Raw genomic sequence first — 12,261 nt, forward strand, 5'->3', positions numbered from 1 at the left:
GCGGGACACTGTTTCTCACCAAAGCCTCTTCCCAGCCCAGTATCCCTCACCCAGAGAGAGCTGTGGAAAGTTTGTTCCCATTGACAGTCATCCCTTTCCTTGCAGCTTTTAATTTCTACTTTCTGTTTTCCTGCAGCTCCTGTGAATCCCCTTTCATGCATCCCTGCTCCCTCTCATGCCTCTACTCCCTGTTTGCTCAACACAACGCTCTCAGGCACAGGGTGCCTTTCTTCTTCAGCCTGCCCATCCTACTGGAAACCCTTTGAGATCTGGGGCTTGAAAGATGGGGAATGGAGGGTCTGTCTTCAGACCTGCCCTGCATTTGCCCTGCTTCTACATGTCTTGGTGTCTCCTGGCAGCCATTGGGCTACTGCAGTTGCCCTGGCCATTCTCCGGCCTGGGACATGTACTCTGTGGTGGCAGGTCAACTTGTCTTCCCTTTGGGTAGTGACACCGCATCTTGTTTCTTTTTCCTTTGAGGAGCTTGCTCTGGCCAAACTGAGTGGTCTGACTGTTTTTGAATGTAGTTGATACCTGTTGGGACTCTCCTGCCTTCCTCAGTCTATTCTGTCTAATTGCTGCCTAATTGCCCCTCTGGTCACTGCTGTGCTGACTCTCTTCATGCCATGAAGTGGTACCCTGGACCCCTCCTCAAGGGCAGCCTCGGCCTTGGGGTGGGAGCAGGCAGGAGATCTGCTCTCCACCTCTTCAAGGCTCAGATCACAGTCCCTGAGGACTTGGGGGATCTGCCATGGGTCAGGGGCTCACCTGGCATCTGTGCTGGCCCTGGGTGTCACTCAGGCACTGTTGTGTGAATTTGGACTCAAGTAGGTATCTGGAGCCCAGCCCTTGGACCAGGATCGCCAGCCCTGGCACACACCATGTGCCAGCTTTGTCTTAGGTCTGTCTGCAGTAACTCTCTGCCTGGAGCTACTGCTTCATCCCAATACAACTCTGCTCATTCATCTGGGCAGGCCACCATACACCAAGCTCGGGCTCAGGAGAGAGTTCCAGATGCTGTGACAATCAGAGTTTGTCCAAGTCAGAGGTGGCAGGTCTCTGGTGTGCTGGCTCCTGTTCTCTGGGACACTGGTGCTCATGAAAGTGGTAATTTTTTGAGTGAGTGCTGGAGAATATGGTGGAAAGTGAATTTTTAATTTGTGGGTCCCTGTGTGAAACACAGGCTGAGGAACTGGGAGGGGCTGCAGGAAAGAGAGGAGGCATTACTGGTGTAGTTCTGGAAAGAGGGATAGTGACAGGCAGAGGTGATCAGGTGCCATCAGGTCCAGCCTTGCTGCACCCAAGACTGCTTCACTTTGCTGACCAGCTTGGGACAAGGTGCAGGCACATCAAGGTGATTCATGGCTGGAGGCTGCAAGATGGATTGACTGAGGTTCTGGGTAAATTGATGGTGCCTGAGGAAAAGTAACCAGTATCTCATCACTGCAGAATATTTATGCTGTCCTGCTGCAGCTCCACTCTCCTTTGGAGGCAGCTGTTACTCCAGGTCTCACTGTGATCTAAGCAGACTCTAAGAAGTCACTGCAGAAATCCTCACTGTGGATGTCATCAGAAGTGAAGGCAGACCTGGGCTCCAAGCAGATTTTGCCTCCTCAGATACTTTTCCTTGCAAGGACCCAACTCTTTGAGCAATAAAAAGCCTGTAAAGTTGTGTCCAAGGAAATGAAAGGAAAGATCACACAGCACCAAGGAAAAGAGACCTGGCAAAATGTCCTGCCAAAGACTGGTCCGAGTGCTCAGGAAGAGGCAAGCTGTTTAGTTTGGAAAGCAAGATGCAGACGTAAAACCTGTCTGCCTAAGGAACAACCTGGGAACATGAACCCTTACATTACGGGGTTACAAAGGGTCAGTTTCCTGGCAGGGATCAGTTCCCATTGCCTTAAGATGCTGTGAAATGGAGATCAGAATGGAGCCATGTCCTGTACACCAGATACACAGATCAGGGCTGCCCAGCTGGGGTGGGATGGGACTAAGAAGAAGAGGTCAGACTATGTCGCACCAAAACCTGCCAAGCACTATCCTGCAGGCATTATCAGATTGATGTTATTGTCCTGGTCACAGGAAGATCCATAGGGCTCTGTGCATGCTGCTGCAGGGTCACTGCTCCTGAGGGCAGATGCTGTTTACCCTCAGCCCACTTCCTGGAGGAGAGGAAACCTCCAGAAGCAGGTGTCCTGCTCCTGGCTCCTTTGGGGCCAAGCAGCAGAAGTGGCTCAGGCAAGAGACAAGAGGAAGAGCAGGGTCCCTGCTCTGGTCCATTATCTGCAGGGTCAGGGCATGCTGAGCCACCCACCCCTAGTCCAGATATGATGCTCCAGCCAGCAGCATGGAGACCACCAAGCAGTGAACCCCACTATGTAAAGACAGGTTATGGGCACCATGGTCTCCAGTAGCTGCACCTCCCAGGGCCACCTGTGTGTGGCAGAACCACGAGGTGCCCTTGGCCACCCATTGCACCAGGTAAAAGCTGCAATGTCATCCCATGATCACCATTGCTTCATATCGCCACGCTTTGAGCCAACATGGGACATAGAGAGCTTTGTCTTTCTCTTTTGGATGGCAACAGAGCTCCAAAAAGCTGCTCCCTCCTTGCAGGGGGTGAGAAGTTCAGCTGAGACACCTCACTTGCTGTGAACTCTCTTAGGGTGATTGTAATGATAAGAGTGATGGTAGTGATGCTAATACTCTTAATTGTAACAGTTTGACTTTATCCAGCACTTTCCGTACACAACATTTTGTCCTTTACTTCCACAGTAATTCCATGGAAACCCCCCACCACTTAGGCCCTTAGAGATGCGTAGATTGTTTCTGAGCTTAAGATAAAAATGTCTTGCTGAAGAATTCCCCAGTCCCACAAGGGAAATGCAACCGCATCGCAACCGCTGTGACACTCAGGCTTGCTCTAACTGGTACGGCTTTGCACCGTGACGCTCCCGTGAGAGCTGAGGCACTCTCTCCTGATAGTGGTTTTTGCGAGCTCCAGCGTTATAGAGACCCTTTAGCAAACAGTGGAGGAGGAGGTGGATGTTGGATTGCTTTACTACACGTCATTTTCAACTGTTTATAATATTCTTCTGTGTCTACATATTTTCTCTGTGCACATTATTCATCAGAGTAAAAAAAGGAACTATGAAAACCTCGACCAACTTTCCTATGACAACAAGCGAGGACCCAAGGTATATATGCATGGAAATGCACGCCGCCCACCAACCTAACTAGCAAATGACAAATAGCCACAGCCACCAGAAAAATAAAATAAAAGAAAAATAAAAGAGAAAGAGAAAAAAAGAAAAGAAAAGAAAGAAAAAAAAAAAAAAAGATCCATGACTATGTTTCTTGGTAGCACGTTTTTATGTTGAGATAGCTTGGTTTGGACTTGAGAATGGAAACGTAGCCAGCTGACCCTGGAAGGATTTATTTTTGAAACATGCATGTGAACCAGTAATTAAATTGCAAGTTTTTCTTTTTAATTTTTTTTTTGGAAAGTTGAACCAACCCCCTTTCCTCCCCAAAGGAAACGGTTCCTTGGTGTAAGTTGCTCACTTCTACTCCCAAAGGTTAACCCTGTGCAATATGGGGTTTTTTTGTGTCATTTCCCATGTTTTTGAAAAACAACACTCGTTTGAGTTTTCAATTGCATTTCAAAGCCTTTTTCTCTTTCCTGTACAATGCACGCCTCTTTTTGGGTCTTGATTGACTTCAGTTTGCATGCACAGTGCAAAAAAAAAAAAAAGAAACCAAAACCAAAAAGTCAAAACCTTCTAAGAGAAAGAAAGGAAGGAAAGAAAGAAAAGAAAGAAAAGAAAAGGAAAAAAAACCAGAAAAAATAGCTATAACCAGCCTTATAGAGCAGACTTTTGTGCAGTTTAATGAATTCTCTTGACCCTTTTCTAGATAGCATGGCTCTCACAAGCAGTCTTAGGGCTCCCGCACTAACCAGCTTTGCTCACACCAATCACAGGCTGAGAAAGTGCTTCAGTTTGACCCGGGAACCAAAAATGTGACATCGCTGCTGCTGGAGGCAAAGGAGCTGGAGGCTCGAGTCATCATCCTCTCTGCCAGGTAATGCTGAGCCACCCCTACCCCTCCTTGCTCTGATGTCCTCACTCTTCCCTTTGCAACGCTGCCCAGCACTGCAGGCAGTGCAGATCTGGGGCTTGTCATCCTCGACGAGAGCATGAAAGAAAATCTACATAAAGCCTCATGTCCCAGGTGGGTGGTGGATGCTACTGGCCAGGGAACTTTGCAATCACGAGCATGGTGAAGATGTCTGGCTGTTCTTCAAAGTATTGGCAGTTGCAGTAGCAGTGGTAGTTAGTGGTCATCCTGATCCACCTTTGGAGGGGAGTCATATTGATCCTGTGCCTGTAGCTGGTGAACAACAAGGAGTGGGCCAGACTTGCAGTCTGGCATGCTCAGCAGTGCTGGGTACTGGGGTATTAGATGAAGTGGAGAGAAAGGTTCCCATTGCATCAAGGAATCAACCATTGCCCAAGAGAAGCAGTTGTCAAAGGAGGCTGCTTGGAGGGGATGTGCTTTCCCTGGCACTGCCACCCCACTGGGATGGATACAGGAGCAAAGGGGCCATCCAGCACCTGAAGCCACATTGCCATTCCCTTCTCGTTGCAGTGAGGATGATGCGGCTACGGTGTACAGATCAGCAGCCATGCTCAATATGACGGGTTCCGGCTACGTGTGGCTGGTGGGGGAACGGGAGATATCAGGCAATGCCCTGCGTTACGCCCCTGACGGTAGGCACCGGCCAGAGGAGCCTGTCCCACTGCCAGCCAGGCTGGAACGAGCAGCACCAGCTCTCCCGGGGACCCCTGGGGCTGGGGGACACAATGCCATGGTTGTCCTAAGTGAGGGGAGGGTCCCACACATTGCTGTCTGCTCCCCTTGCCCACAGCAGTCTGGCATTTTTGGCCATGCTGCCATGCTCCAAATCCAGCTCACTGGGGCTTTGCAAGCTGACCATCACCTGGGGGAAAGGCTTGGGCAACACAGTGGGGATAGAGCACAAAGTGTCCATGTAGCTGTCCCAGTCCACCTCCCACAGGCAGGATGCTGCCATCCCAGCACTGCTACAGCCACTTCCCCTGCCTGAAGCTCAGGAAACTGCCCAGCCACATCTGAGGGGTCCTCACCCCGTAACCACGTGCTTGCTGGTCTCTAAGCCCTGTGCATGGGAGTAACAGTGGAGTGGCCAGTGTGCCCATGGGTGATGATCTGCCTCCTCCCCTCTACTCATGGCAGGAGTGATCGGTTTGCAGCTCATCAACGGGAAGAATGAGTCAGCCCACATCAGTGACGCTGTCGCAGTGGTGGCCCAGGCCGTGCATGACTTGTTTGAGAAGGAGAACATCACAGATCCACCACGGGGCTGCGTGGGCAACACCAACATCTGGAAGACGGGACCCCTTTTCAAGAGGTATTTGAGAAGAGGTCCTGCTGGAGGCAGCAGAGGACCTCCTGGGGGAGAGCTGGAAAAGGTGGGAGCATGTGGAAAAGGTGCAGGAGGGCAACATGGAAGCCTTGTCCAGCATATTTGTCACTAAAGCTTTGGGGCATGTGGCACAGGACCGCTTGGACTCCACTGCATGATTTGGATGTGAATGCTACATCTCTGTTGAAAAACTAGGACACAGGCTCAGGCATTGGCACCAGTTTGATCCATGGCAAACCCATGCTCTCCTGGGCAATGCTTGGGCAGCTGGGATCAGTGTGGGCAAGGATGGTTCTAGAAAGAAGAGGTCTGGGGGCCAGGGTCTCTCCAGGCTGGATCGTAATTCTGTGGGTGGAAGAGGGGAGAAAGGAGAGTTTCTGCCACATCAGGGTAGGGGGATGTTGCTGTCAGACTGGAGCTCAGTGCTGCAGACACATTTCTTGCTGAACATTTTAGGGATGAGGCACAGGTCAGTATGCTGCAAAGCAAAATCTGGGGGCAAGAGGTCTCCATGCATGGGACAGGCTGCTCTCTGCTGTAGCAAACAGTGGTGCTGTGATTTTGGGTGTGGGGGTGTCAGCAGATCAGAGCATGCGTGTGTTGGATCCTGCTGCCATGGGCATGTGCTTCCTAGAACCCAGACCTTGTGCTGTGTGGGGTTTTGTGCTGCATCACTGCAGGTGCTGGAGTCACAACAGTCACTTCTGCAGACTGGGTCTGGGTAAAGCAGCAGTTCCCTTTGCAGCATGGCTCCTGCATGGAGGGCTGCAATCCGGCACCAGGGTGTTGCTGTTACCAGTGGGACCTCGTGCCAGGGGCTGCTCTCTGCAGACATCATTATGGCGCCTGTGGGATGCCCCTTTTGCAGATCTGGGTTCTGTTGAGCATGGGACCTACAAAGCCTGAAGATTATTTTAGAAGCATTTCTGGCATCCGCTGCAACAACACAATCTTTGCCATGAGTTGTTCAAATCTATTCTCTGTGGTGCACCACAAGGCTCTGGCAATTCTGTGTCTTCACTATTGTTTTTCCAGGGTTGGGGGACTGGTTCTCCTTTTGGTGGTGTATGTGCATGCCTGGGGGACTACCCAGGCTGCGATGGGCTGGTGCCAGACAGAAGCGACAGGAGGGGTAGCATGGAGAGAGCTCCTAAGGGACCCCCAGGGGAAGTTGTCCTTGGGTACTATGGGACAGATCATTCCTTAATGGAATGGGACTGATCTGGTGGAAAACAAGGGGCAATGACAACAGGTATGTTAGAGCAACATTTAGGAAGCTGACTTCATCCAGGAGGAGGACATGACCACAGGTGTATGAACAGATCATAGGTAGCCTTGGCTGGACTCCTATAGAGTAATGGGCATATGGCAGGCAACTGAAAGACAGCATTTAGCTTTCTGGTGCCTTCTTAGGTGCCCACACCAGAATTTCTAGGTTGGCCCCACTGTGATTCTCTCCATAGGGTGTTGATGTCTTCCAAGTACTCGGAGGGTGTCACCGGTCGGGTGGAATTCAATGAGGATGGGGACAGGAAGTTTGCCAACTACAGCATCATGAACCTGCAGAATCGGAAACTGGTCCAAGTTGGGATTTACAATGGCAGCCATGTACGTACAAGCCTGGGCAGGTTGGGTAGGAGGGGTGTGTGCACTGGCTGTCTACCTACGGCCTCACGTCTATCTCCTTCCTCTGGGATTTGATCACAGGTCCTGACCAATGACAGGAAGATTATCTGGCCAGGGGGAGAAACAGAGAAACCTCAAGGCTATCAGATGTCGACCAAGTTAAAGGTAACAGCAAGTGGCAGTAGGCATGGAAGGTCTCCTCAGCTCTCTGCATGCAGGGCTGTGACTTTGTCTGCTTCCTATTTCCACTGCAGCCTCTAAAGCTGTCAGTGGCATTTGCAAACCCAGAGCACCTGCTGTCCTGAAGAGGACATAGCAGAACTCATACAGTGGAGACCTCATAGCAGCCTTCCAGTATCTGAAGGGGACCTACAAAGATGCCAGAGACAGACTCTTCATGATGGACTGTGGCAATACGACAAAGGATGATGGGTTTAAACTTAAACAGGGGAAGTTCAATTAGATATAAGGATGCAATTCTTTACTCTGAGGGTGGTGAGGCACTGGCACAGGTTGCCAGTGGTGAATGCTCCATCCCTGCCAGTGTTCAAGGCCAGGCTGGACAGAGCCTTAGGTGACATGGTCTAATATGAGGTGTTCCTGCCCATGGCAGGGAGTTAGAACTAGATGATCTTGAGGTCCTTTCCAACCCAAACCATTCTATGATTCTAACTTGGAGAAGGTCCTGAAGGGCAGCCAGAGCTAGAGCACAGCTGCCAGCTGGAGACAAATGAGATAGGATGGCAGCATTCTTTGGTTTGGAAAGAAACAGCTGGGAAGAGGATATGAGAGAGAACACCAGGGAAGTGATGGAGGGATCAGGTGTTCACCATTCCTCATGGCTTGGGAGCCTGAGGGCACCTGGCACAGGTTTGCAGAAAATACAAGAATGGGCTCCTTTGGCCAAGGTATAGTTCAGATCTGGAGCTGCTGCTGCTCGGCAGTGCAGAGGCACAAGGAAAAAGGTTCCAAAGGAGATTAAACAAAACAGTGGAGAGTGGAAGGGCTGGTGGCTGCATTGTTGCGTCAGGAAATGCCTGAAGAATTGATGGCCAGAAGCTGAAGGTCACAGAGGGAGGAGGTGCCTCCACTCTTGCTTTGCTCCTCGTGCCCTTCCCTTAAGTGTAGTCCCTTCAGTGACTGGGTCCTAGGCAGCCTGGTCTTATCAGTGTGACCATTTATTTGTCCTCCTGTCCAGCATGGGAAATCACACATCCCCACTGGCAGTGAGCCCTTATTCCTGCAGAGGTGGAGCAGATTTGTTGAGATGCAGCTTTACTGAAAAGGTCCAGGACAGGACTGGAATATCTGCATCAGCTTGAGGCAGTGTGACAGTGTCTAGAAGCACTATTCCTGTCTATGTGGTGGCTTTGAGGCCAAGGTGAAAATGCCACAGGAGGAGGATGCTGATATGGCTGTTTCTCGTCCTCGTTGCACCGAAAGCAAATGTTCCCTGTGCCAAAGCCAGGTCCTGCTGCTGGGCCACATGGTCTCATGTGCTGAGATGGCAGCTGAGGAGGGCACCATGGCATTTTGGCCATGCTTACGTGGAGAGGGCAGCCCAGCTCCCCACCCACAGGAGCATTGCTCTGGAGGAGAACAAAGACAAGCGGGTGTTGTGCTTCACTTTGCAGATCGTGACGATCCACCAAGAACCCTTTGTATACGTGAAGCCCACACAAGCAGATGGGACATGTAGGGAGGAATTCACCATCAATGGAGATCCTGTGAAAAAGGTCTTTTGCACTGGACCCAATGAGACCATCCCAGGTAACTCAGGCTGTTGTGAGCACAGTGGCTCTCCCAGCCCACCCAGATGATGAAGGCTTCTGTCCCAAAAAAGGGTCCCAGGCAGGGTGCTCAGTCACACAGGAGGGCCAGAGGATGAGGAGCAGAAAGGTGACAGCACATTCAGCCCCCAAATATCCCCCTGTCAGCTCAGCCCCATAGTAGTGCTGTGCAGTGACTGGGCACTGGGACTCAGGTTTTTGACCCCAGTGGGTGGCTTTCTCACCCGTTCTCTTCTGGATGGGCTCCAGGGCTGGCTTTGGAGATTCCATACCAAGTTTCTGTCCATGTTCCAATTCTCTTTGGCTTGATCTCAAGCAGAAGAGAGAACCCTGAGGCACATTAGCTCTCACTGCATGGGTACTAACACCACTGATTTCAAACCATTTTGTTATGGCAAGCCTGTTTCAGGGTTAGGAGCAAGCACCTGGTGGGAGTGGGAGCTGCTTAGCAATGCCAAGCTTGCCCAAATCCACCTGATGTGCACTCCTGTGGCACATCACTCCTGTGCACAGATCCCCCCAGCCCTGAGCTGTGTCCTGCACTGTGTTCAACCGAATGGGTTCATGTCAGCAGTCCTCCAGCATGGACTCCATGCACCAAGCCTCTCTGACCCCTGTAGTGGGTTGGTAGCACCAACTCTCAGCCCACCTCACCAGGACATAGCAAAGGAATGAGAACCCTTTGCCCCAGCTTGTCAGCACCCATAGGCAATGGAGGCAGTGGGAGATGGTGGTCAAGGCAAATGGCCCTGCCTGAATAATGTGATTACATCTCGTATGAAACCAGAGCCATGCAGATGGCTGCTCTCACTGGGACAACCATGGGTCCTGCATGGGGTCCCTGGCAAAGGGCTGCCTGCATTTGTCACCCCCATTCTCTCCTGCCTACAGGCCGCCCCACCGTGGCACTGTGCTGCTACGGGTTCTGCATCGACCTGCTCATCCGGCTGGCAGGGGTGATGAACTTCACCTACGAGGTTCACCTGGTGGCTGATGGTAAATTTGGTACCCAAGAGCGGGTGAGTTTGTGCAGCCTGTGATATCTCTTTGCCTGTATTGTGTGTGTTGGAACATCCCCAGTCCCTTCTCCAGTGCAGGGGTGTTAGGGGAGGGCAGTGCCATGGGTTTAGGGGTCCTGGCTGTGGGGGGCAGGTGCCAGGGCATTGGGCTGATCCTGTGCTGGCTCCCTGGCAGGTTAACAACAGCAACAAGAAGGAGTGGAACGGGATGATGGGTGAGCTGCTGAGCGGCCAAGCGGACATGATTGTGGCTCCCCTCACCATCAACAACGAGCGGGCACAGTACATTGAGTTCTCAAAGCCCTTCAAGTACCAGGGTCTCACCATCCTTGTGAAGAAGGTACAGGCTGGGACGAGATGTTCTGTAGAACGGGGGAGGTGCCCCTTGTTCCTCAGCTTGCAGACATGTGCCATGCCTGCACCATGGCTGGCTCCCCCCACTGCAGCTTCCTGCCCACCCCAGGGCACCACTGCAAATCCCAGCCTTTGCTGCGGGTTTCCAGACTCAGCTATCCCATGCAGCAGAGCAGGAGGAGCTCAGAGCAGGGCAGGACCCCCTTGAGTGCAGTCGGGTGGGCTGGATGCAGGCATGATGGGTGCCAGCGCTGCTCACCTCTCTCCTCTGTGCTAGGAAATCCCCCGCAGCACCTTGGACTCATTCATGCAGCCTTTCCAGAGCACACTGTGGCTGCTGGTCGGGCTGTCTGTGCACGTGGTGGCAGTGATGTTGTATCTCTTAGACCGATTCAGGTGAGTGTGCTTTGGGTCACCCAAGGGCTGGAGGGGACAAGGGGGGATGGTCCTGGGAACTGTCCCTGGTCCCTGTAGTGTCTTGCTCAGGCACAGCCCTACAGCCCTTCAAGAGGCTCTCACCAGAGCTAAATATACTTTTCCTGCTCCACCAGCCCTGGGCTGAGGCTGCTAGTTTCTCTGGCTGTTTCTAAGCTGAGAGATATGGATATGTGGGGTACCTGGCACTTGGCTATGTGGGAACATGCCTGTCAGACCAGGTACCATGCTGATGTCCAACCAAGGGCAATGTCACCTCCTAGGCTCTGAGTTTGTCCCCTTCCTTGACCCCAAGACAGCTCCTCTGAAGGGCAGGGAGCCTGTTCCCACCTCAGCCCTATGTCTGGAAGCTTCTGTGGTCCATGTCACAGTGGGAGAGGCTTGAGCTGGTCAGGATGAAATGATCTTTCTGGCCTGGAGAGAAGCATGATGGGACCAGCACCAGCGTGAGCTGTGCAGGGCTGCACATTGGCAGAGGGTACATGCAAGGCAGAGGGAGAAGAGCTGTTTGGGGCATAGGCACATTCTGTAGAGATGAGTGACGCAGGGCAGCATCGGGATATTGTGGCACAGTGGAGAGCCCTGGGAACTGGGATGAAGGATATGAGAAGTGATTCTTGTTTTCCAGCCCATTTGGCCGGTTCAAAGTGAACAGTGAGGAGGAGGAGGAAGATGCCCTGACCCTGTCCTCAGCCATGTGGTTCTCCTGGGGAGTCCTGCTGAAAAAACACACACAGCAGGACTGCTCTGCCTTGCAGCCCCATCCCTGAGCTGGAAGGACACATATCCTCTTCCCCTGCCTCTCTCTGTAGTAGGGCTGATGCCTGTGAGGACCTCATCCCCTGAGCCTTCCCTGGAGCAGGCTGGGAGGAGACTTGGTGATGGGGAGGGGGGGGTGTGTGTGTGTGTGACACGCCTGTGGCACTTGTGCAGACCATCACTGATGGGAAATGGCTCTTTCCTGGTCTGCTTCTCCTGCCCAGGGTTACCCACACAGCAGGGTGAGGCACATCATGCCCTGGAAGGAGCTGAGTTTCATGGTTTGGGCAACACGGAAGCTCCTTGCAGAGCTGTCAGCAGCGAGATGGTGCACATTTGCAGCTGCCATTGGTTTCATGTGAGATGGACACAGCTTTGGTGACCAAGTCAAGCCCTTATCATGCCAATCTGATCTCTCCTCTGTCCCTCCAGGTGCTCCCCGGAGTTTCTCTGCCCGTATTCTTGGCATGGTGTGGGCTGGCTTTGCTATGATTATTGTGGCTTCATACACTGCCAACCTGGCAGCCTTCCTGGTGTTAGACAGGCCTGAGGAGAGAATTACAGGCATCAACGACCCCCGGGTAATGACCTCTCGCTTGCTTTCATCCCCTGCCCATCTCTGAGCAGAGGTGCCTCCAGTGGGTATCTCCTGACTCACATAATGTGGCTTGTAGTACCCAGAGCCCTCCTTTAACATGGCTGTGGGTCTGTGCCAGGGGGTTCAGCCCCTGGTGTCTCTGCCTGGTGCTGATGCTGGTGGGTCTGAGCCCCTGTGCTGGGTGAGAATGGACAGACATGGGGAGGGATCAGC

At 52.3% G+C, this 12,261-nt stretch overlaps 1 protein-coding gene across 1 annotated transcript in view; it reads left to right on the top strand.

Moving 5' to 3' along the window:
• GRIN1 (glutamate receptor, ionotropic, N-methyl D-aspartate 1) overlaps positions 1-12,261 on the top strand; it is a gene marked incomplete at its 5' end in the record, with an annotated part of 19,640 nt that overhangs the window by 1,491 nt on the left and 5,888 nt on the right. The window contains 12 exons of the mRNA XM_010009995.1: positions 3,135-3,197; positions 3,983-4,083; positions 4,651-4,772; positions 5,278-5,452; positions 6,931-7,075; positions 7,175-7,258; positions 8,728-8,863; positions 9,775-9,902; positions 10,078-10,242; positions 10,534-10,652; positions 11,320-11,415; positions 11,866-12,031. Of these exons, the coding sequence (XP_010008297.1) occupies positions 3,135-3,197; positions 3,983-4,083; positions 4,651-4,772; positions 5,278-5,452; positions 6,931-7,075; positions 7,175-7,258; positions 8,728-8,863; positions 9,775-9,902; positions 10,078-10,242; positions 10,534-10,652; positions 11,320-11,415; positions 11,866-12,031 (1,500 nt within the window). The remainder of the gene's footprint in view (positions 1-3,134; positions 3,198-3,982; positions 4,084-4,650; positions 4,773-5,277; positions 5,453-6,930; positions 7,076-7,174; positions 7,259-8,727; positions 8,864-9,774; positions 9,903-10,077; positions 10,243-10,533; positions 10,653-11,319; positions 11,416-11,865; positions 12,032-12,261) is intronic.

Source organism: Nestor notabilis, unplaced genomic scaffold (genome assembly GCF_000696875.1).
Source record: "Nestor notabilis isolate BGI_N333 unplaced genomic scaffold, ASM69687v1 scaffold19702, whole genome shotgun sequence".
In the NCBI taxonomy this organism is placed as follows: domain Eukaryota; kingdom Metazoa; phylum Chordata; class Aves; order Psittaciformes; family Psittacidae; genus Nestor; species Nestor notabilis.